This window comes from Solea solea, chromosome 6 (genome assembly GCF_958295425.1).
Source record: "Solea solea chromosome 6, fSolSol10.1, whole genome shotgun sequence".
NCBI classification, from domain to species: domain Eukaryota; kingdom Metazoa; phylum Chordata; class Actinopteri; order Pleuronectiformes; family Soleidae; genus Solea; species Solea solea.
The window spans coordinates 21038216-21061308 of record NC_081139.1 but is presented as its reverse complement, the minus strand read 5'-3'; the positions used below and the strand labels follow the sequence as shown (position 1 = coordinate 21061308).

At 39.8% G+C, this 23093-nt stretch overlaps 1 protein-coding gene across 1 annotated transcript; it reads left to right on the top strand.

Annotated features, from left to right (window-relative positions):
- Nucleotides 1-5695: 5695 nt before the first annotated feature.
- On the top strand, nucleotides 5696-22353 carry c1ql4b (complement component 1, q subcomponent-like 4b). Its single transcript, XM_058632479.1, has 2 exons — nucleotides 5696-6420; nucleotides 21424-22353. Exons 1-2 carry the CDS (start codon nucleotides 5881-5883, stop codon nucleotides 21601-21603), a joined length of 720 nt encoding a protein of 239 aa, XP_058488462.1. The 5' UTR covers nucleotides 5696-5880; the 3' UTR covers nucleotides 21604-22353.
- The last annotated feature ends 740 nt before the right edge of the window (nucleotides 22354-23093 follow it).

Genomic DNA, 23093 nt, shown 5'->3' with positions numbered 1-23093 from the left:
CATATATAACATTGCTTTTGTAGTTTTCGTATATTTGAATGTGTATATGTCACAGACTATATCAAAACATTAGAAGACGGAATGGTGCTTAAAGGAGTGCATCAATCTGATCCTAAATCATAGGACCCTGTGTGTGGTTTGATGGTGGCAATTCATATTCTCTATTAAAACATATATATATATATATATATATATATATATATATATATATATATATACACATATATATAAATGTATATATACACATATATACAGTATATAGATATATACATATATGTGTAGCGATGGCAGGCTGATTTATAGAGGTGAAAATGTGATGGTTACAAAAACCCTATATACACACGACAAGCACCAGCAGGACTGAGGTGTAAATATTGTTGGATCAATCAGCTCCTGACAGGCAGGGACAGCTTTTTCCAGAGCTCTTATTATTTTGCAATTTTTTCATAAACCATGAACAAAAAGTCTTTTAAGACTCACCAGATATGCAACAGACAGGCAGCCGATTAAAACTGTTTGATCTGCAGCAGTAGCACCAACATGACCCCTTTCTCTTTCCTACCTGGTTATATCTACTTAGAATAGTACACAATGAAGGGGTACCAAGACACACCCACAATCACTATGAACCAACTAATTACAATTTACCCTTATTTGTATAAACAGATACAAATCACAAATGATTATTCTGCGTGACAGGTCAAAATAAATGTATAAAAGAAACAAGAGAAAAGAACAAACTAATTTGGCAAAAATCTCCTCTCCCTTCCCCCCTCTTTCTACTTGGTTCAGCCTAATAAGTTAATTGGCAGCTGCTGGAGTCCTGAAGCTGCATCTCCATCTTTAGTCTGGAACAATTTGTCTATTAGAACGACAGATTCCGGGCACAACACTGGAGAAATTAGTTTTGAAATTCTGTAATTGCATGTTTCCTCCAGTCAATACTTTTCATTAGGGTTTCAGATGGGCAATGTTCTTTTTCAAATATAGTCTAGAAATAGTCTAGAATAGCCTGAAAAAAAATACAAGAGACTTTGGTTAGATTTTAATGACATATTTTGTGTAGAATCATTTTTCATATAAAAGCTCATTTATAAAAAAGTGGCCAGCGTTTGACTTTACCTTTTGCTCCTGATGGCTTTTTGTCTGTGGTTTTGTGTTAACAAATACTTGAGTCCCATCTGAGACGTAACCCGACCACTCTGTGCGCTTCAGCCCTTCCAGCCTGATGTTGCTATAAAGCTTTTATGCAGTAAAGATTTTTTTTCTTTAAGCTCACACACCCAAAGGTCAACAGAAGAGAAGGGCAAACATCAGAGTCAAGAGCAGGAAATGAGACGTATTTAAAAAATAAAAAATAAATAAATAAATGCAATGATGAAAATATGTTTTGTCAGAGAAAGATTTCTCGTGTTCATTGACAAGAGAGGACGGAGCATTTTGACTCCACTAAACCCCGAGGTTTAATTTAACACAGGAGAGCGATGACATAGTACAGACAGGAACACGATATCGTATATCACAAGGAAACAGAGTCGGAGACAGATATTATCGCTTCACAGCTTATATATTCATCGGCTTAGTTAATATTTCATAGGGCTCTAAAACCTCCTTCTCTAAATTGTCCTCCGTTCTTGGCAATAATAATTTAAATGCAGGGAGCCCCAGAGTGTGTCACCAGTGTGTCAGAGCCCACATGTAAATTACACATGTATATGAGCACACACACACACACATATATACATATATATATATATATATATATACACACACGTATATATATATATATGCTAGTAGGCACTCACACACATGGCGTAAAGGCACATAAAAAAAAGGGAACGCACATGCACAAAGACGATGGTTCCTGTTAAAAAACAACACATATTCACAAATACAGAAATTTATTTTAGTTTTATTTTTATTTTTTAATTATTATTTGCCAATTTTGTTTGCAACGTGCAAAGACCACACATTTCCCCACTTTCTGACGAGCAGTAGTTATTTTCTATCTCCAAATGCAAATGTGACCAGAGGCTTGGCATCTGCCTGAGGGCTCAGTCGGCTGACAGTATGCATCCTGGGGAGTGATCTATTGATCCATATTCAATATCTGCTACAGTCTCCTGCTCAGTAAAGTTGGGAGATGAATAAATAAGGAGCAGAACTGACAGTACATACAAGTTCGCTTGTGCCTCAGAGGAGTGACTGGCTGATGCCTAAAAGGTTTCACTCACCAGTTTCTTGTGCAGAGATAAATGTGAGCCAATGGCCGGGCTGCATTTCATGAAGAGTGATGTTTTTACACACGATAAAAACAATGACAAATGTAATCATTCATTCATTCATTCATTCATTCACAAGGGCTATGAAATATTAGGTCAAGGGGAGAGAAGAAGAAAATAAAGAAAGCAAGAGTAGGAGGAGGAGGTTGTCACCAGCGATACATCTCTCATCTCTAACGAGGACTGAAAGCTAGAGAAACAAAGACATTGACAACTTACCCTGAGAACAGCACTCTCCTCCTTTCACCATATCCTTTTCACTTTGCCACAAAGCGTGATGTGTGTCAGTCTCACATCTGCGGCCCATGTTTTGTGTTCACACTTCAGTCACACCTGTTGTGCTCCCAAACACAGACGTGCACAGTTCCCCACACATGATGTGCCGCTCAGAGCACTGGAGCACGTACGAGAAAAACACGGAAAACCAACCAACACACAAACATGTAATGTTACCTTTAGGCCTTTTTTAAAAAAAAAAAACAAAAAAAACAAAAAAAAAACATGATTGCCATGTGTGGTGTCAAATTGCATGTGAATCCATGGAGAGGGTTAGTCACATGACTGCAGAGATTGAAACTGTGGTGCAAATAAATCCTCAACATTTGAACAGGAAAACTACACACTTTGATTAAATTATTAAACAGATGTAGTGATTTGATTTGTGCAAAGGTCACATGCAGAATAAGATGGAGGATCGAAAGGTGTGTGTGTGTGTGTGTAAGTGCTCATATTTGTTACCTCATTAGGACCTTTTTCTGGTATAAACACGGATCTTGTCGGCACCAATGTCATCCTTCCATCCATCCATTTTCAGGCGCTTTATCCTCCACAGGGAGGGTCGCGGGGGGAGCTATATTACTTTTTATATAAATAACAACATTTTGAGTTTCAAAATAAAGTTACAAAGTGCTTTTCAGAATAACCATAGAATAGAGCTGAACAATTATTCGAAAAGGTATAGAAATCGCAATTTTTAAAAAGCCAAAATGTGTACAAATATAATTTTAGATGAATTACTGTCTTTGTTCTATACACACCGTATTGTACAGACTGAAGAGAACATGTTTGTTTCTCACAGATCCGCACATTACATCACACAGTCATCATTTTAAATATGTTTTTCAAATTAAAATGAGAATAATGACGTAAAAATGACCGTTCCCTCTGATATCGCGAATCATACCGCAGTCGCAATTCCTGTCAAAATAATCGCAATTAGATATTTATTCAAAACCGTTCAGCCCTAACATAGAATAATGTCATACAAATACAGAGTTAATGCAATTTAAATCTCTTTTTTTACATTATAATAAGACAACAATTAAAAAAAATATAACAATCAATCAATAAACATGAATTAAACTGAGACTCAGTACTCCACATGGAGACCAAATCCTGACCCTATAAGGAGGTAGAACCTCATGTTTGAGGCTTTGGTTATGTTAGGACTAACATGTGAAGTGTGGTGAGGTTAAGGTTAAGGTTAAGGTTGAGGTTAATGCTTTGTTTAGGGTGTTTAGTGTCCTCAGAAGAATAGCTGTGCAAACCATGGGTATGAGTGTGTGTGTGTGTGTTGCCTCTTTAGAACCATTTCTGGCACAAACACTGACCTTGTCAGAACTAGTAGTCCTCATGGAGACCAAAACCTGGTCCTAATGAGGCAGAACTGGGGTTGGGCATTAACTGGTTATGGTTAAGGTTAGATATAAGGCTTTGTTTTGCAAATTAAGTCTGTGCAGTGTCCTCAGAAGAATAGCTGTGCAAACCCTGTGTGTGTGTGTGTCTGTTGTCTGTGTGTGTGTGTGTGTGGATGAGGGGAGGGCGGGGGGAGCAGCAGTAGTAGGCAGATACTGAGGAGAAGGAAGAATCAAGACGGAATTTACAACAAGTGAGTGAACTGTTGCGCTGAAGTCGCCCTTCAGCGGGATTTCTTCTCCGTCACAAGTCTGCGAAACTAATTTGCCGGAATATGTGATTTCACTTCAAGGAACGCGACGACACTTTGCACCGTAGGCGATCACTATTGTTCTTAAAACAAAAGAAAGAAATTGGGGAAAAAACGAAAAATCTTCGTGCGTATTTTGGCACAGAGTCCTGGAGAGAGAGAGAGACAGAGAGGGAGAGAGCTGTCCTGTCACACACTGAGTCCTGTATGAGTGTCAGAGTCGAAACATTAGTGTGACTTACCGCGGCGCAACTTCTCTGGAAGGTGGAAGCGCTCAGTCAGTGTCTGACGAGAATTTCTCTATTTATTTATTTATTTATTATTCGTTTTTCTCTTGGAGCAGTTTTCCTGCAGCGTGTCCTTCCACCCTCACCCGCGGCACGAGAACACCGGGTAAAGAAAAGGGAAAAGACAGAGGTAAGTTGATTTATTCTCATATGAAAAGTTTGATCATTTTTGTTTAAATGTGTTTGAAATTAAAGTGACAATTTTAGTTTAAAACATAAGCAAAATTTGGGATTATTATTATTATTGTTATTATTATAATAATATTATTATTATATAGAATATATTGTTATTGTTGTTATTGTTTTAGAACAGTCTGAGTTTGTGGAGCAAATTAAATGTAGGCCTGATATCATGACATGTTTATACCGTTATAATTAATAGTAGAAAATAAAAAAATGTGTGTCACATTTTCTACAAAAAGTACAAATACTCAAATGAAAGTATCAATTTAAGGTATTTTATTTTTTAAAAACTATCAGAAATGCTGAGGGAATTTATTTATTATCACAATTTTAAAAGTATGTTCTTTGTTGTTGTTTCTTTATCTTCCAGATTGCAGGAGATTGGCTGATTTGCTGTTATGGTGTAAACAAAAAAAAGGACAGGAAAAAAAGATGTTTTCTCAATTTTCCATATTCAGTGCACTCTGGCCTGCTCCGTCCTCAGAGTTTGGCTCATTATGACCTGTAAATAATTGTACTTTGAAAGGGGGAGTTGACGGCGGAGTTGAGTCAAATTTAAACAGTGGACAAACAGAGAGAGCGCTCATCAACAAAAACACAGAAACAAGAGCAGAGTTTTAGCCGTATTCCTCTCATCACATTCGTGGACAGACGAGTAACACTTCCTTCCTTCCTTGTATGTAGTGGGTGAGATGAACTCCAGTGGGAATACTGTTGACCCCACCTGACAGTTCTCTGCTTGAGCAACTCAAAGCTTTTTACTGGAGCTTCCACAACCACGGAGCTGGATTTAAAAAAAAGCAAGAAAAAAAAAGCAGTTCTATTTCTGTGTAATATTCATTGTTGACAAAGACGTTCATATATATAATTTCTGCCTTCAAAAATATACAAAGGCACTGATTCCTGAAGAAATGGAACATTATTTGTGTCATTCCATAGACTGCTGATTTATTTCCTGCTCTTGTTGAAGATCTGTCTGTCCTGATCACAGGATCCCCTTTTCCTGCCTCTGTCCCACACACAATCCCAAAATTTCATCCTCGATTTAGTAGTCACTTTCTACTCAGACTTCAGCCTGGCCGGCACAACCATTCCGGCTAAGGGGGAGGAGGACTTCCTCGCGCTGGCCGCCTCCCGGCTCAGCTGCAAGAAACGCGTCATCGGGGCTGGAGTTGGCGTGGCCATGGTCCTGGTCCTGCTGGTGGCCATCCCCCTATTGGTCCACACCACCAAAGGGGGTGGGTCTGGAGGAGGGGGCACACATTATGAGATGCTCGGGAGCTGCAAGATGGTGTGTGACACTTTCACCCCCCCACAGGGAGAGCTTACTGTTGTCTCCCCTCAGCCCCCAGACTTCTCAAACCGCAGGGGAAAACAAGGGTTTAGAGGGAGCCCCGGACTTCCTGGTCCTCCAGGTCCTAAAGGGCCCCCTGGCGAGCCAGGCAAGCCTGGCCCATCTGGTCCACCAGGGCCCGGACCTGGTGGCTACGGCCCCTCTTTCTACAGCCCCAAAATTGCCTTCTACGCAGGCCTCCGGAAACAACACGAAGGGAGCGAAATACTAAAGTTTGATGATGTGGTGACCAACGTAGGGAACTACTACGAGCCGAGTACAGGCAAGTTCACCTGCCCTCTGCCTGGCATCTACTACTTCACCTACCATGTCCTGATGAGAGGTGGTGATGGCACGAGCATGTGGGCCGACCTGAAGAAGAACGGACAGGTGAGTGTGGAGTGAGGTGTGTGTCTGAAGCGTCTCTCTGAACTTGGGTCGTCGGTGTTACTGTTTGGAGCAGTTCATGCACAGAATTTAATCCAGATTCTCTCTGCGTGCCACCAAAATTCAAGCAGCAATTCAATAATTTAATCTGGAAAGCCACAGATCAAACAGGATGATAAATCAACCATTAGGACATTTCAGGCCTTATATTAATTCAGATCAATAATGCCAAATTCCACAATTAAAGAAAAAAACAAAACTGCTTTAATTCCAGGTTCAGCAGTGGCCTTCTCCTGTTTTGCACATGGCATTTTCTTCTCTTTTTATTCAGGAGTACAGCTTATTTTTGACAGTTTCTTTGTTTCATGTTCAGATTTAGTAATGCTCTCCAAAATAGGCCCAGCTCACGCAGTTTTCCTCTGCTCCTGCTCAAAACAGTTTTTTGTTTTTTTACATTTCACATAATGAATTGTTGCTGCACAAACTTCCTCTGTCCATCTCCTGGCACTCTGGCTGCTTCTTTGGCATTGCAAAACTTTGGCTCGCATGTTTCTGCTCTGGAATTACTCAGAAATGACCCTTTCAGTTCAAGTTCCCCACTAATGCCATAGCAGGTAATGGTACAGTGGTTATAGGGTTAGGCCTCCAGGATTTTAATCTGAATATCAGTTGATCTCTGTGCCAGAAACTGTCCATGTGCTCCTTTGTTTACCTGCAGTACAAAAGTATACTACATACAACTATAGAAAATCTACAAACACTGTGGCAGTTTAATACACAATGTGTGTTTACAATGTGCTTAATAGTGATGTTAAACCACCATGACGTCACCTTTTTGTTTCTGAACTTGTGTTTTGAAGTTGTGAATTTAATATTTTGTGCAATGCCGTGTTTTGTTTTGTTCAGTGACCATTATTTGGAGTAGAGATAAACAGTCTGATTCAGAGTTTTGCCATTTTTAAATAATTGGCACTGGATGTTAATTTAAATCTTTATTTTTTTCATCCAAAAGTGTATTTGACACAGTCATGTGTCTTTGATGAACTGTAATATAATTTTAATATTTATTTATGCATTATCATTATTAAAAATACACACAATTCTGATGACATTATCAGGCCATAGGTTTTGTTCCATATATTGTCCATAAGCCGCCCTGATTACTGGCATTAGCAACACATATCAGTCAATCTCTAACATGAAAGAGCAAAGGTGGGCCTGACTGGACACTGCACGTCCACCTACACTTGCAAGCAGGCACCTGTTGGATGATACTAGCGATGAATCACACAGTGTTCATGTCGCAATTTAAGCTGTACCCAATTATCTGTTTTACTCTAAATGTTACAATCATTTACAAAGTGAACATGGTGTGAAAATGAATACCTGACACGAGAAATCGAGACTATAAAGTTCTTCAGGAAATGTTTATTGAAGTTATAAATCAAGTGAGAGAAGTCGCCCCATCTTTCACACGACATACAATTGGGATATTCTGCAGAAATTCTCCGGTCAACTTCTCTGGATAATGTGAGAACTCAACAGGAGGAACACAGGATAATCCACTGCGAGTGAAAGAACGATTGCCTCCTGCTGCAATTATCATATGTGATCGACAAACTCTGGATGATGTAAGAAGCCAATTATTCAAACACTATCTGTATTTTATGTCTAAAAAGAGTAAAAACAAACTTCCTCAAGTCAAGTTAGGCGCCTCCTAATGGTCATTCAAGAAATCAACCCATATTTTTTTATATACAGTCTCTGCTTTCTTACTACTGTTAAATCTCAAAGTGTGTGGACAAATCAGAAAGAGAGTAAGCCGTTGGAAAACCAACACTATAATTAATTGTACAACTCGTAAACAAAGGGAGAGAGAGCGAAGACAGAGACTGACAGCCAAGCGATCAGGAGTATAACAATCCCCCAAGTCTCAGTGGAACGAAAGCTAAAATGCAGCAGCTGGCTACTGTCCTCTGAGGAACTCTGACTTTAACGCTAATAACTAAACAAGTACAAAAACGTGGAAATAGCCTTGAACACAACCATCTGGAGATCTGTGACAAGCTTGAAGTGCTAAGCATTCTCTCTGTTGAGGTACTCTGATTCTGACATGTGTGCTGCAGAACAGAAGAGTGATATCCTGGGGATTAACAGAGAACAAGACTGGGGTAAAAAAAAATCATTCTTAGCATTGTTGTTAACCAAGTCGAACTGAACTGAGCGCTTGTTGGTACAAGGGTGGTTTCTTTGCACGCTACATGAACTGACAGCAATATGCTGCTGCACACCGTCACCCTGCTGAGCTGCTGCTCACTAATATGCTTTACTGAATTTCCATTTTATAGTCTTTAAAAATAGAGCAAGAGAGAGGCTGCACAGATTTAATGGCAAAACATTTCCCACAAAAATGATGCAACACAGACGTTTTAAAAAGTTATTGCACTCGTTTGAGTTTCATTCTTATTGGTTTGATTTGATAAAGCTTAGATGTCACAACAAAGTGCTGTACATTGCACTTTGTTGAGCACTGAGCCTGCTGCTGCTGAAGATGATTGCAGTGGTGCACCGTGATGCATGCACAACAGGTTCATTTGTTTATGTCCCAGAAACCTGTTGATAGATGACAACAAATACATGAAAATATCTGCCATACTGTGTGATTGTTACCATGCTTCTACCACTGTGCAGGTGATTAGGGCTTGCAGCTGATTAATAGTGTTCGTGTTACTACATCTGAACATGAAACTAGTGAAAAAATAGTGGGAAGATTCTCTTCTTTTCTTTTTCATTATTTAATTGCTACTTGTGATGGCCAGTTGTGCAAAACCTACAAAAGTCTTACAAATGGAACATTTGCTGAAAAAAAGATGGAGGACACCTCTACAAGGCTGTGTAATTATTATTATTATGAATTTATAAAGTAATTAAAAAGCATTGCATTATAGTCCGCATTTTTTACATTGGTAAAAAAAAATCACCACTTCATCAAATCATCAGTTCTTAAGAAAAGTGCCCTTTGCCATGTTCTCAAATGTCTGTCTACGTCAAAGGAATGTATTGTAATATTTCTTTCAGATGCTCTGCAGATGCACAAGTACACACTTTATAAAGATCATCCTCTTTTTTAATGTGAATGATTAAGTCCACAAAAACAGTTATTTCTCCGTTCCTCGACTTGGCAGAATGTCCTTAAAGTGCAGCGTAAATCGGAGAGACAGTTAAATGCCAGATATAATTGGGGGACTTGGTTTGTTGCGTGTTTTCACAGACATTGTCATTCCCATCTTCTCCTGCTGTTAAATTTTTCATAGCTTTTAGATGAGATCCTCTCCCCCCCACCTGTGCCCCTTTCTTTACACACACTCACGCACGCACACCTGCACACATACTTTCACCATCCACACTGGCTATTGACTCCTTCCCCATTAATTATCTTTTCCATCAACTAAATTATTTAATCCAATTCAGTGCTGATCTTTGGGCACAGTCTCAATGCTCCTTTTTTGTTTTATGAATAGACAAGCGCTCCGGGAGGAGAATGAACCAGGTCACTGAGAAAAACCTTGAGGAAAACACAGAGAAAGTTTGATAATCAAGAGTCAGTGAGGACATTCAGCAGCAAAACATGATTAACATTAACATTATTGTTACAATAGGTGTTCTGTTCTGTATTTGTGAGGTTTAGATAACGACTTGGGAAATCTATTGAAGAAATAGTTAGAAATAATCTAACTATAACTATAAAAGATATTTAAATAATCCTCTTTACTTTCTTGCCTGCTTTTAGATAAGAAGATTGATCCCACTCTCGTGTCTATGGAAAACATCTACAATAGCTTATCATAAAGACTGTATTAAAATGGATATACAGTCGTCTTCCAGTTTGAAAAGTGAATCTCGACTACTGACTTTTTTCTGAGGAGTTCATGGTCTCAAATGTTCAGCTCTAACCACAGTTCAAACGTTAGCTTTAAACGTATTACTCGGAAATGAGGTTCTGCCTTTATTAGGACCAGGTTTTGGTCTCCATTAGGGCCACTGGTCCTGACAAGGTCAGTGGCTATGCCAGAAAGGGTCCTAAAGAGGTAACAAATACCACTACAAAACACACACAACTACAAATACACACATATCTGTGCAGCATTCAAAATGAGGACACTCATAGACATAATGCATTCCCTATAGTCCCTTAAACTATCTGTCAATTATTTTTTTACGATTAATCAAGTAATCGTTTGATCCATAAAATGTCAGAAAAAACGTTGATCAGTGTTTGTCAAACAATGAAATGATGATCTTCTCCAATGTCTTATTTTGTCCACAAACCAAAATGATTCACTTTTAATGATTTCTTTGTTATATGGAGCAAAGAATGAAGAAAATATTCACAATTAAGGAACTAAAACAGTAATCAGTAATCTTGTTTTAAACTTCAAACCGCTTAATCAATTACCAAAATAGCTGACGTTTGACATTTTTTTTTATTTAGTAATCGATTGATAATCGATTAATCAAGTACTTGTTTTAGCTCTAGTGATTTGCCTGTCTTTTTTGGTGGCAGGATGGTGGCTCAAAAGAGAAAACGAGTGGGTGTGGAGAAAAAAGAGGAAGACAACAAAAGTGCCTGTGTGCTTAAGGTCTGAATACTGACAGCCCTAAAAAAAATCCCTGCTATGTTCTCAGAACAGCACATCACCTGCGCTCTCTCTCTCGTCTCATCGCAGCCACTTTTCTGCTCGGCTGTGATGCATTCACTGGTGCTCGTAAAATCCACTTGTTCACTCTCACTCTTCTTTCACAGCATTGTGCACACATCTGGCTTTTTGGGCCGGGCTGTTTTTTTTTGGGCCCGATCTAAACTCTTACCGAAAACCAATTCTAACCATAACCCCAAAACCAAGTCTTAACCCTCAAAAGGGCCTTTTAAGGGGGGGGGGGGCAGTAGATTAAAAACTGGCCAAAATGTCCTCACTTGTGTTTTTTATACATTTTTTGGTCCTCACAAAGATACGCATACAGGAACATCCACATCCACACACAGCAAACTGGCCCTGTAAATTATTTTCTGTGTGTGTTTCACAGAATGTGTGCACACGTGTGTGTGTCCGTATTGTGTCAGACTCGTAGGCATGGTGTTGATCAATGTCTTGTCAGAGGGAGCTGAGAATAAGACACATCCTGGAGAGAGATCACTGCATAAACAAGCAGGACACAGACAAGTGTGCTGACAGGGAGAGAGATGGATGGATGGATGGTCACAGGAGAATGGACAGAGGAGGTTGAGTAAAAAGGAAACATCCTCTATTCTTATTGAAGGGAGGAGACGGGGGTGGGGGGTGAAGCCATGTAATCAGACACATGACTGTATTGAGCGAATCCGACATCTCGGGCTCTTGTATTGCCTGTGGATTGTGGTCATGGATGTGGGCGTTCACACCAAGTTTGCAAAGCAGAATCTCACAGTTCTAGGATTCCTCTTCACGTATAGTGTCCTATAACTCATCAAAAGATTGGTGTTGAGGTAGGTGACCTTTTCAATGGATATATAATTCCCCACCAATATGTGCTTTGCCCTTTACAGTGATGAGCACGGAGTCAGACTATGAATATTTATAGCTGGACCAATATGGGTGAATCTGGTCTGGTCAGTTGGTCAGTCTGTAGAGACCACACTTACACATCGTATAGATTTGTTGATGAGTGCCATAGTAGCATCGCAGCATCTCATCTCATCGACAGCCTCAGTAACCTCATTAAGTGGCAGTATCATTGGGTTGATGTGACCTCCTGGCGGATGAGACTACTGGACAAAGTGGTGGATCGAAAGTAACTCAACCCTAACAATGTAAGGTGTAAAGGTTAGCAGGAAGGCTTGAAGAAGCAACACAGTGTAGGATTTCAACCTTCTAATATTGTCTCCAAGATTTACTCTAACAGCAACCACTTCCGCCTTAGACGCCGTATCTAGTGGCTTCGCCAATGTCGGCACCGGCAGTCGGCTCAGTAGCGAGAGTGCTGCGCCGGAGCACGGTCGACAATGGTTCGGTCCCTAACTATACCACCTTTTTAATATTTTTTTTATTTTTACTACCTAACCCTGTCTTTTTGCCCTAACCCTACCCTCAGTAACATCTGTGCATATTCGAGTTGGAAAATACTACCTTTACGTCGCATTCAGGGGTTTGAAAAAAACGACCCACAGTCACGTTTTCAGAAAACGACCTATATGTACGTTTTCAGGGGTTGAAAAAACGACCTATATGCACGTTTCAGTGGGAGGACAGGTTGTTCATGCCATACGTCAAAGACCAAATGCACATTATTGCACCATATACACTACAAGGACAAAAGTATTTGGCAACACCTTTTTAAAATTGAATTCAGGTGTTTCAATCAGACTTTAGACAATCAGCTAGGCCCATTATCTCCAATGAAGGACAATCTTAACACTTCAGCTTACCAAAACATTCTGGACAATGTTATCCTCCAAAACAGTTTTCTATTCCAACATGATTGTGCCCCATTGCACAAAGCAAGGACTATAAAGACATGGTTTGACGAGTTTGGAAGAACTTGACCGGCCCACACAGAGAACTGACCTCAACCCCATTGAGCACCTTTAGGATGAAGTGGAATAGAGATTGTGAGCCAGGTCTTCCCATGGAAATATTTCAAAGTTTTCCAAGAGGTGTGGAAGCTGTTACTGGTGCAAAAGGGGAACCAACTCCATTGGTTGGTGTATTGGTTAGGCGTCAGAATACTAGTTGTAACAAACATTACCATTTACAAACTGTAGGGGGACCTTAGGTAATCTTGAACCACCCCCACCCTTTCACTATCCAGTTGCTAAAGGTGTTTGCAGGACAAACACCTTCAGCACTAAAACCCTTTAAACCCATCTTTTGTTTAGCTATTTGGACTGTCACTTGCTCACAGCACCTTCTACTGGATTACACACAGTCATTACTTCAGACACTCTGGTGAACTTCTAGGCTGTATGCGTTTTTTTAGGTTTGAGTTTGAACAGATATCTGAATTTTGAATAAAATGTAACATCCCTATAGTTTCTGTTGTGCTTCCTCCGTCAGTCTAGTTTTGTGGGTGACGCACGTTCAAAACTGCGATACTGACAATCACAATAAACAATTTCCCCTTGGGGATGAATAAAGTATTTCTATTTCTATCACAGAGAGAATCTGCTTTGTGTCAACTAGGACAATACAAGTCAGTCAATATCGGTAATTATCACGATGAGTGTCAGACATAGAAAGATTCATTTTGACCCATTTTGAGTCCAAGATGAAGAAACCTGTTAATTGTGTAACTGTTTGCACATCTGAGGTAAAACATTAGAAGTGATTATGTGTTACATCTCAAAGTGTGTTTGCACAGTGCATATCGATATATTTTTTTTGTTCATTTTATTACTATATTATTATGCAGCTTTTAAGGTGTTGATTGGAATTGTTTATGAGACAGGTGCATATGTTGTTTTTATTACAGTGTGTTGATGAAAATTTTTTTTGCTAGGCTTTCAAGTAATAAACAGCCAAATAAAATAATAATTTATTTGTAATTACCATATATAATTACCATTTAAACTTGAAATCCCAAGTTGATGGTAAATCATACGTACCTACGAGCTAATAAGATATTTAAATAAACCAGTTAAAAGTTGCAGTAATGACAAGCTTGGACTAAATTAGAAGGAAAATTGGCTCAGCTCCAGTAGGAAGGTGTGATACGGCTACAGTGAAAGGTGTAAGCTGTTAATTACAGTATGTCAGGCAGGGTGTCAGTGTGTGCCTCATGTGGCACTTTATAAGACGGTCTCAAACGTATTACATTTTGTGACTTTCATAGTGTGCCATCTCTGCAGCAGTTGTGTGTATTTGTGGAGTAATTCATATTCAAGATGAATGTTTTTCTGCCTTACATTGCTATAGTGTCAGACACAATGACCTAACATGATAATGGGGAACAGTCTGTGATAAAGGATGAAAGCCCACCTTTCAGACGACATTTCATGTAGAGCGAATAGAAAGAATGCTCTTCTCTACCCTGCAGCTTACCCTTTTTTTTCGTCTTGTGTTTCTCCCTGAAAACATACAACCATTATTTTACTATATGATTTCTGTTATAATGGCCTCAGCCATTATATTCTGCAGACTAAAGGGTTTTTGTCTGGTTGCTACAGTGTTTTGTCATGCCTTTATTGTTCTTGCCTTTTCCCTCCCCATTATATCATTATTTCCCCTTATCAAGGATGCAGGGTTTTGTCTCTTTTGTTAGCAGCATTGTTTTACAGTGATATATAGTGGCTTAAATTGATATAGATGTTGCTAAATATGCACATTGGATTATTACATTTTTTATGAGCATTAAATCGATGGTGTACTTCTGACCTGTGACACATTTTGTATGAACATCTCTTTTACAGTTTAAACCATGAATAATGAGCATTCGGCAGTTCGTGACTCTTGAGTTTTGCTATTTGTGTTGTCGCTGTGCATCCGCAGCAGGTGCTTGTACACACACCGATTTATTACAAGACCGTCAGCGATATGACTTAACAGGAACAGTACAATTCTGTAGCTGTAGGTATAGGCTGTCCATACAAGCCATTTATATCCAATTAAGGCATCTCCTCTACCCTCAAAGGTTTCAGTGCAGAGCCAATTAGACACTTTCTAATCAACATCTTTACACCTGGGTCTTGAGTGTCATGGCAAAATATTAGCATTTAGTATGCCAATTAGTGAGTGAGCGTGCAGTGCAGGGGAAGGGTTACTTGCCGACCTGTGAAAAGAAACAGGAAACCTCCTCGATGGAGGCGAAAAGAGCACAGCAGCTTTTACAAAAAAAAAAAGGGGGGGCCATTTCATTTGCCCTTCTTCCCCCCGCTTCTTTACCCTTAGAGGTCCCTCAGGTGAGTTTAAGAGACCCTGTCTCAATCGCCTCGCTCTGCTCTGAGAGGTCTGTACATCACAGTGAATGAATCCTGTCAGTTTTATTACCACAAGATCAAGGCGCCACTGCGAAACAAAACAATACTGAAAAAAAAGGAGAAAACGAGACGCTGTGTGAACATCCCCACCTCATACTCCCCCGCCCCCCACCCCTGCTCTGAAATAGACATGCTTGATCAGTTTGTTATCCAACAGGCTCCCTCCCCATCACTCAAAGCCCCTCTCAACTTTGGCCTCCTTTACTCAAATCCTGTGCTCAGACTGTTAAAGTGTATGCAGCTGCTCGCCGACATGTGTCCCCATCCAAATGTCCCTCCTTTTCACCGCGCATCCTTTCTTCTCCTCGCCCTTCTGCCCTTTCTTCCATTAGTTTTCACCCAGACAAAGCACAGACATAAACATTATGAGCACTCAGATTGATATTGAGACAATTTACATACAAAATGATGGCAATGTTAGGTTCACGATAGTTTACATACAGAATGCCAGTAAGTAAAAAAAAAAAATTCGCAATTTTTTTTAATGTTATTATTGATGCATTAAACTCTATACTGTAAGTTCCTTCACTCTCTCTTTCTTCCTCTGCCATGTTTCTCTCTCAGTCTTTCCCCATTTAATGTTCCCTCCCTAATAAGAAGTGGAGGCAGTGTAATCTTCTCTTTTGTCCCGGGGGTCTCCCTTCTGCCCAACAGCAACGGATCAAGTAAGAACAGCATCAGGCCAACAGACAGAAATTCACTCCCTTGTCGCTATCAATCTCCGCCACTGTTGACAATAATCCTGATTTGCCTTTCCCTCTTGTTTTCACTCCCAAAGCCCCTGTGCTTTCTGCCCGCTTTAAGAAAACAAGGTTTCCCTGTAATTGTTACTGACAGCCAAACCTGTAGATTCCTCTGTGCTGCTGTGCACTGTACACAGTTTGGCCTGTGTACAGGCCAAACTGTTATTTTATGGGGTGGAGGTAGTATATGGATCCTGAAATTGAGTAAAAGGTGCCAAAAAAAGAAGAAGGTTAAATTACTAATGAAAGCGTGTATCAGCACACACAGCATTATCACAATTTAATGTGCTGTAAATTAAATACACAATGTAATTTTAAGTAATTGCATTTACTTATTTTCCCCACTTTGTCCTATTTGTTTTATAGAGAATATGTAAGATAGTAGTAAAACTATTTTTGTTTGGTATCAAGTCTTTATTACAATGCAACGATGCACGACTAGTATAGCTGCAACTAACGATTATTTTCATGGTTGATTAATCTGATTATTATTTTCTCAATTAATAGATTAGTTGTTTGCTCCATAAAAAGGACGAAAAATGTCGATCAGTGTCTCTCAAACCTGGAAATGATCAAATGTCTCGTTTTGTCCACAAACCAGAATTTTTCAGTTTGAATGATTTCTTTGTTAAATATTCACATTTAAGAAGCTGAAAAATCGAAAATCTTGTTTTAATTATTAGAAACACCTCTAAAACTGAATAATCCATGATCAAAATAGGTGACAATTTATTTAGTAATAAATTAATATTCGATTCATCGAATAATGATTGCAACCTTAGTTACTAGTAATTACAGCTGTAAATTAATGTGCACTACTACTACCAAAAACTACCTTTCGTGACATATAACATGTGTTTACTGGTGTGTTTAAGATGACATTTATTAATGATAATATAAAAATGATGACTGTGACACGATTCAAAACTCAGAAATTTGACTTTAGAATGTAAAACGAACAGCAAACATGTTCACTGGGTCATTGTTTGCATACGAGGAGAACGTAATCATGAATATAACAAAAACTCAACACTTTAAATGTCAGCGTCTCCACACTGACTCAACAGAGGCTAAGTAAACCTCTGTGTCTCATAAGGAAGCCAACCATAAAAGCCATAAATAACATTGTGTCCTTTTGGCTGGCAAATATAATTAGCTGATGTTCATGTTTTAAAGGCCATTTCAATGAGACGGTGTAAATATCACTGCTGCAACTTTTGTTATGACCCTTAATTGTGGGCGACCGAGGTAGGCAGAAGCCCGCGGCACAAGGAGCGATGATAAAATGAAGGCGTGTAATACTGTTTGCGTGTAATACCAGTCCGTCTGTAATCCTGCATACTGTACTTATAGCAAGTTAAAGCAGCAGTCTGTCAGCTTCTAACTCGACTGAAAACACCGTCAGGGGAATCGCGCCGCTCAAGCGTGTAGACAGATGTTGGATGTACAAGATGTCAGAATCTCTTTGCTGTTATATTTTTCCTAAAACCTATTAGGGTCTCCTCAGGGGAGCTGTTCAGTCCCTTCAGTGCAACGCAGTCTAAGAATATGAAATCACAAAATGTCTTCTATGCCGTGTGGTTTTTCACAGGTGTTCACTTGAGATTCATAAAAACAAATCAGGGACGAGCACGGCTGTTATCGACATGTAGAAGAAACGCTGGAGCGCCTGTTTGTGTGTGTATGTGGGATCTCATCCTGACCTCCCACTAGTATTTCATGGGCCTATTTGACCACTGTAGCCTATCCTGTGCCCCCATTTATTGTGATTGTGTGGAGTTATTGAGGAGTTGGACCTATTAGGAGGGGAGCTGCCATGGCTGCCCGACTACCAATTACTGTAGCCTGCAGCCATGTAGCGCCTGGCCTGACGTATCTGGAGGTAGAGAGGGGTGAGGGATGCTGTGAGGAGGGGATGGGAAGGAGGCATAAGGAGGAGGGGGGGTCCTCAGGAGACCTGCCACAACAGCACGCCGTTAATCAATCCGATTTAGACCGGACAGGGACACACTTAGTCGCTGCTCCCGCCAACACTGCCACGGTGGGGAGAGGAACTGTGTGCGTGACCTGCATCTCATCCAAGTGTAAGGACACAAAAAGATGGATAGATGGGTGCGGAATGAAGAGATAGAGATGGGGTGGCGAAAGGGAGAGGGATGATGGAAGGGGCGTGAGGCGTGGAGGGAGAGACAACAATTAATGGAGTGATGTGAGTTGAATTAAAACAAAGGAAATGTATCGATTCATTTCTGTCTCAAGGAGGAGGGGGGGGGATTAAAATGTTCACCTTTTGATCACAGAAAAAAAAAAATGCTTGGGGTAGAGAAATATAGCGAGTCAAAAAGTGATCACTGAAAATGCAAATAAAGAAAAGCTCATTATTGGATGAAGGACGGGGAGAGATGGTAAGTTTAGTCTTTTCTGATTTGTCTAATATGATCACGATGAAGTCAGGGAGGTTTGATGTCTGGTGGAGATGATGGACCATATCCTTCGTCAGACCCACAGAAGGAGACAAGGATGGAGTGAGGGTGGCATATTTGCATTCATTAATATGTATGCGCTTGTGTACTTTATTTTCCACCATTAAATGAATCGCTTGCTTGAATAATTGGTTACTTACCCAATGATGGTGCAATTTATTATCAGGCTGGGTGCAAAAACAAGTTAGGCGTTGGAACTCAGAAGGGGAACGGATGAAATAAGTGAATTGCCTAATCCTACTGTATGAGGAGCTCTCTCCATTCAATCAGTTATTCGTTTAGGTAAAATATCTCCTGTTAGGTGAAATGATAATGTGGGAGCCGCAAAGGCTTCTACAGGTGTTTGACTCCATTCTTCCACCAATGAAAACCTCTTTTTAATTTCAACATTTATATGGGAGAATTAGTGATGGAATATCAGGGCATTAATGGATATTATATTGGATCAGCCCTCGGTGGAATCATATTTATTCCCTGGTTTGTCAACATGTAGTCACATAATGTCTCCAATTTTAACGACTGGTTGGACCATAACAGACCCAATAACATTTTTAATCAGAGTGTGCTTCTCCCAACATAAACCTGTCCAGATAAATGGGTAATGAATGACCTGATCAGACCATATTGCTTTTTAACATCATGCAATGTGCAAATGCCGAATGCTGCCATTAATTCCAGTTTTACAAAGGTCATAATGTCAAGACCTTGTTGCAACCGTGATGAATTGATTGTTATATTTTCAGGCAACATCCTGGTGGTGTTCATCTTTTTCCCTGCTCAATGACTTGATTTGAACACATCCAGAAAATGCAGGAAACATCTATGTAGTTTTTTTTTGGTTTGTTTTACAGGTAAAACCTGTGTCCTACTATTTCACCATTTTACTATTCCAATCCAAATGTAAATGATCACAGAATTTGACAGACATAGAAACAACCAAGCTGGTGGTGGACTTTTGTACATAATTGTGTGTGTACATATTGTGTGTGTACAACTTTGTTGAACAATTTTGTTGTTTAAACAAAATTGCCAAATTGAACAGCCGTGAAATGATAACCAAAGACAATAAAACCAAACATCTCCAGAATGTGTCACAACTGTGAGCACCTGATGATATTGATGACTAGCAGTAGCAGTTAAGTCAACCCATTTTCCAGCATTTAAAACGCGTATGTGTCTGCATTCATTGCACTCATTTGTCTTGCTGCTTGACAAAATAAACTGATTTCCTCCCTGATACCATCTGTGCAATTCCCGTCAGACCCTTCCTTTGCAACAGGTGGATCAGGTGGGAGGGCAACAATCCCGTGGGGAAAAAAAATTGATAGTGACTAAGAAAGGTTGTGCTCTCAGAAGGAGGCTGGAGGCCAAAGATCACTGCACATCTCATCTATCTGCCCAGTGGACAGGAAGGCATCTGCACTGACATTACACCAAGATCACAGAATGACACAGGAAGTAAAATGGCACTGGTGACATCCAGATAACATCAACAGTGAACTGGCTGTAGGAGTGAAATTAGGTCAAAAGATAAATTAGATAGGTTTTTATTGGGACTGTGATATAATGGATGCATTTGCCAATATTTGTGATTGTGTTATTTATGGGTTACACTGGATTGCATTGTATTTGCCTCCCTCACATTGAATATAGATGCTGACATTTCTGCTCCATTTCCTGATTTAACCTGATAATTCATATTTAGATGACCATAGTGAAACCTGGGTCTACTGCAGGTGTTATAAATCCATCTTTCATCCATCTTCTACCACTTTATCCTCCACATGAGGATCACAGGGGGGACCTGTGCCAATCTCAGCTGACATAGGGCGATAAGCAGGGGACACCCTGGACAGTTTGCCAGTCCATCACAGACACATGGAGAAAAACAAACCATTCACTCACACACTTACACCTACGGGCAATTTACCTAATCCCTACCTCCCCTAGTCCCCCTAATCCCACAGTCCTAAAACCTAATCAGTTTTAGGACTGTGGGAGGATTTATGACTGGTGTTATAAATATAAAACATTTTATTTAATTATATAGCCTTAACAAAGTAAAAAAAAAAAGGGGGATATATAGACACAAAAGTTGGAATCAAAAAAAGAAAATCTGATGATAATAAAATTTGGTCATACAGAAATATGAATGTGATTGTGGTGTAATACATAAAATAGTGTTTTTAAAAGTGTCTTAAAAGAAAGACCTATCTGTCTCAATAAGATCTGAAATTTGATGCATAACAGCAGGTGGATTATTATTTTTCTTGCATTATAAAATTTAAATGTTTCATTTAAAATAGCATCATAAAGACATTTTGCAATTAAACATGTGGATTAAAGTTAAAAAAAAAAAAGCCATTTTGTAGGATTTCTTAAAATATATGGTTTGAAAAAGTCACTTCACCCCCCACAGATTTAAAATCTGATTGAGAGCATTTCTCCTCTCTCTAATTGTATCCAACATCCACCTCTTTCTTTGTCTCTCAGTTTTGTAAAAAAAAAAAAATGCTTTACCAAAAGATTTCTATTCTTTTCTGAATATAATATAGACTAAAACTCACACAGAAGGATCAATTGTCAGACAGATGTATAATAGCAGCACAACACTGGCATTGGGATTAAGACACCAGGTTTACGAGAAGCACTGAAGCTCCAGAGAATCCATCATGCACATAACATCACTGATGTGGCATTCCCTTTTTTCACCCAGATGTTTCTCCTCCTCTTTCCAGCCTCTAAACAATTTTATTTGTCTTTAACTCAGGTGAGGGCCAGTGCAATCGCTCAAGATGCAGATCAGAACTACGACTATGCCGCCAACAGTGTCATCCTTCATCTGGACGTGGGCGACGAGGTGTGTGTACAGCTGGACGGCGGCAAAGTTCACGGGGGAAACACCAACAAATACAGCACCTTCTCCGGCTTCCTCATCTACCCTGACTGACAGTACACTTATGTTTATATACTATATCTCTCTCTCTCTCTATCTCTCTTCTGTAATCAAGCAAAAAGTTTTCCTCTCCATCCTGCATCTTAACATGTCACGCTTCCATCAAGAAATTTCATTCCCAACGCCTAACATGAAATAACAGGACCACAGTTCATAAATTGACTTTGAAGAGAGTTTGTGTAAAAATGCAAATGGTATTGTACTATATATATACATACATATATATATATACAGTATTCATACAGCTTACTTCTTTACTTCTGACACACATGCTAGTGTAATCTATGCCATGTCCAGTGTGTGTTAGCATGGCTAAAACACACACAATTAACATCTGTTTCACATGCACAGAGGCGCGCAAACACAAAGCGGAGTTGTTCCACTGAGAGTAAATGGCGGTTTCAGTCACCGGTTTGAAATCTACTGAAATGATCTCTGAATGTAGACTGTAAATTGAAGAGTGTGTATTTGGCTGCAGCCTCTCACCTCCACTGTGAGATGGTTTTTCAATGTGGCCCGTAGTAGACACCAAATGAGAAAAGTCATGAATATATTGATCGCAGCTGATAATACAGCCAACACCACAACCATAATCAGTGTGCTGTGTTCACTCCCGTGTGCAAGCATTCAGTATGTGTGCGTTTACTCCTCGGCTTGTGTCGAGGCTTTAAGAGTGTCACGTTGCTGTCATTTTGACTCGCACGGTCTGTGACTCCTGTTAAAGTGTGTGTGTGTGTGTGTGGGGGGGGGGGGGGGTGTCAAGTTGTCGGTAACAGTCCCTTAACTCACACATTATACTGATACTGAGGTTTAGCTGTGAGATTTTCCCTGAGCCAGAGCTTATGACAGAGTCTCATCATGTCCCGCTAATGAGCTGAGGCTTCGTCTGCAGCCTCACCTGTTTAGTCACACTCAAACTTGGCATCTGCAGTGGGCACTGCAGTGATTATGACTTAATTATAAATAAGTTTAAATTAAGTTAGACATTTCAGAAATATGGTCAGTTGCTTTCTTGCCAAGAGTTGGATGAGTAGGTTGATAACACTTTCATTTACTGCAACTGTAGCGGCTCATCAGTCCTGATTTTAGCCACTCTGCTGGGAAACGTGCAATCTCCCCGTCACCCATACGTGATCAGTGATCAAATGCAGCTGCCCTTATAAAGACTCAGCCACTCCCTGTGCAAACACCAGACCCGATAATCAGGATAAATGATCAGAATGGCTCCTACAGCAACATTTCTGCATTAAATGATCTAAAAACAACAAGACTAATGTTGTATATTTTGTTGAGTAGTATTATAAATAGGGATGAGCTGATACAATACTCAGTATCTAAAAACCAAAATGTGACACAATCCAATGGTTAGCACTCTTGCCTTTGCAGCAAGAAGAACCCGCGTTCACGACCCGGTCGGAACAAGGGTCTTTCTGTATGGAGTTTGCATGTTCTCCCTGTGTGTGCGTGGGTTTTCTCCAGGTTCC

Excerpts from the sequence above, each read along its gene's own strand:
- c1ql4b (XM_058632479.1), top strand. The coding sequence starts at position 5,881 with ATGGTCCTGGTCCTGCTGGTGGCCATCCCCCTATTGGTCCACACCACC. Across the intron at positions 6,421-21,423 it reads ACCTGAAGAAGAACGGACAG|GTGAGGGCCAGTGCAATCGC; the intron begins GTGAGTGTGGAG and ends TCTTTAACTCAG.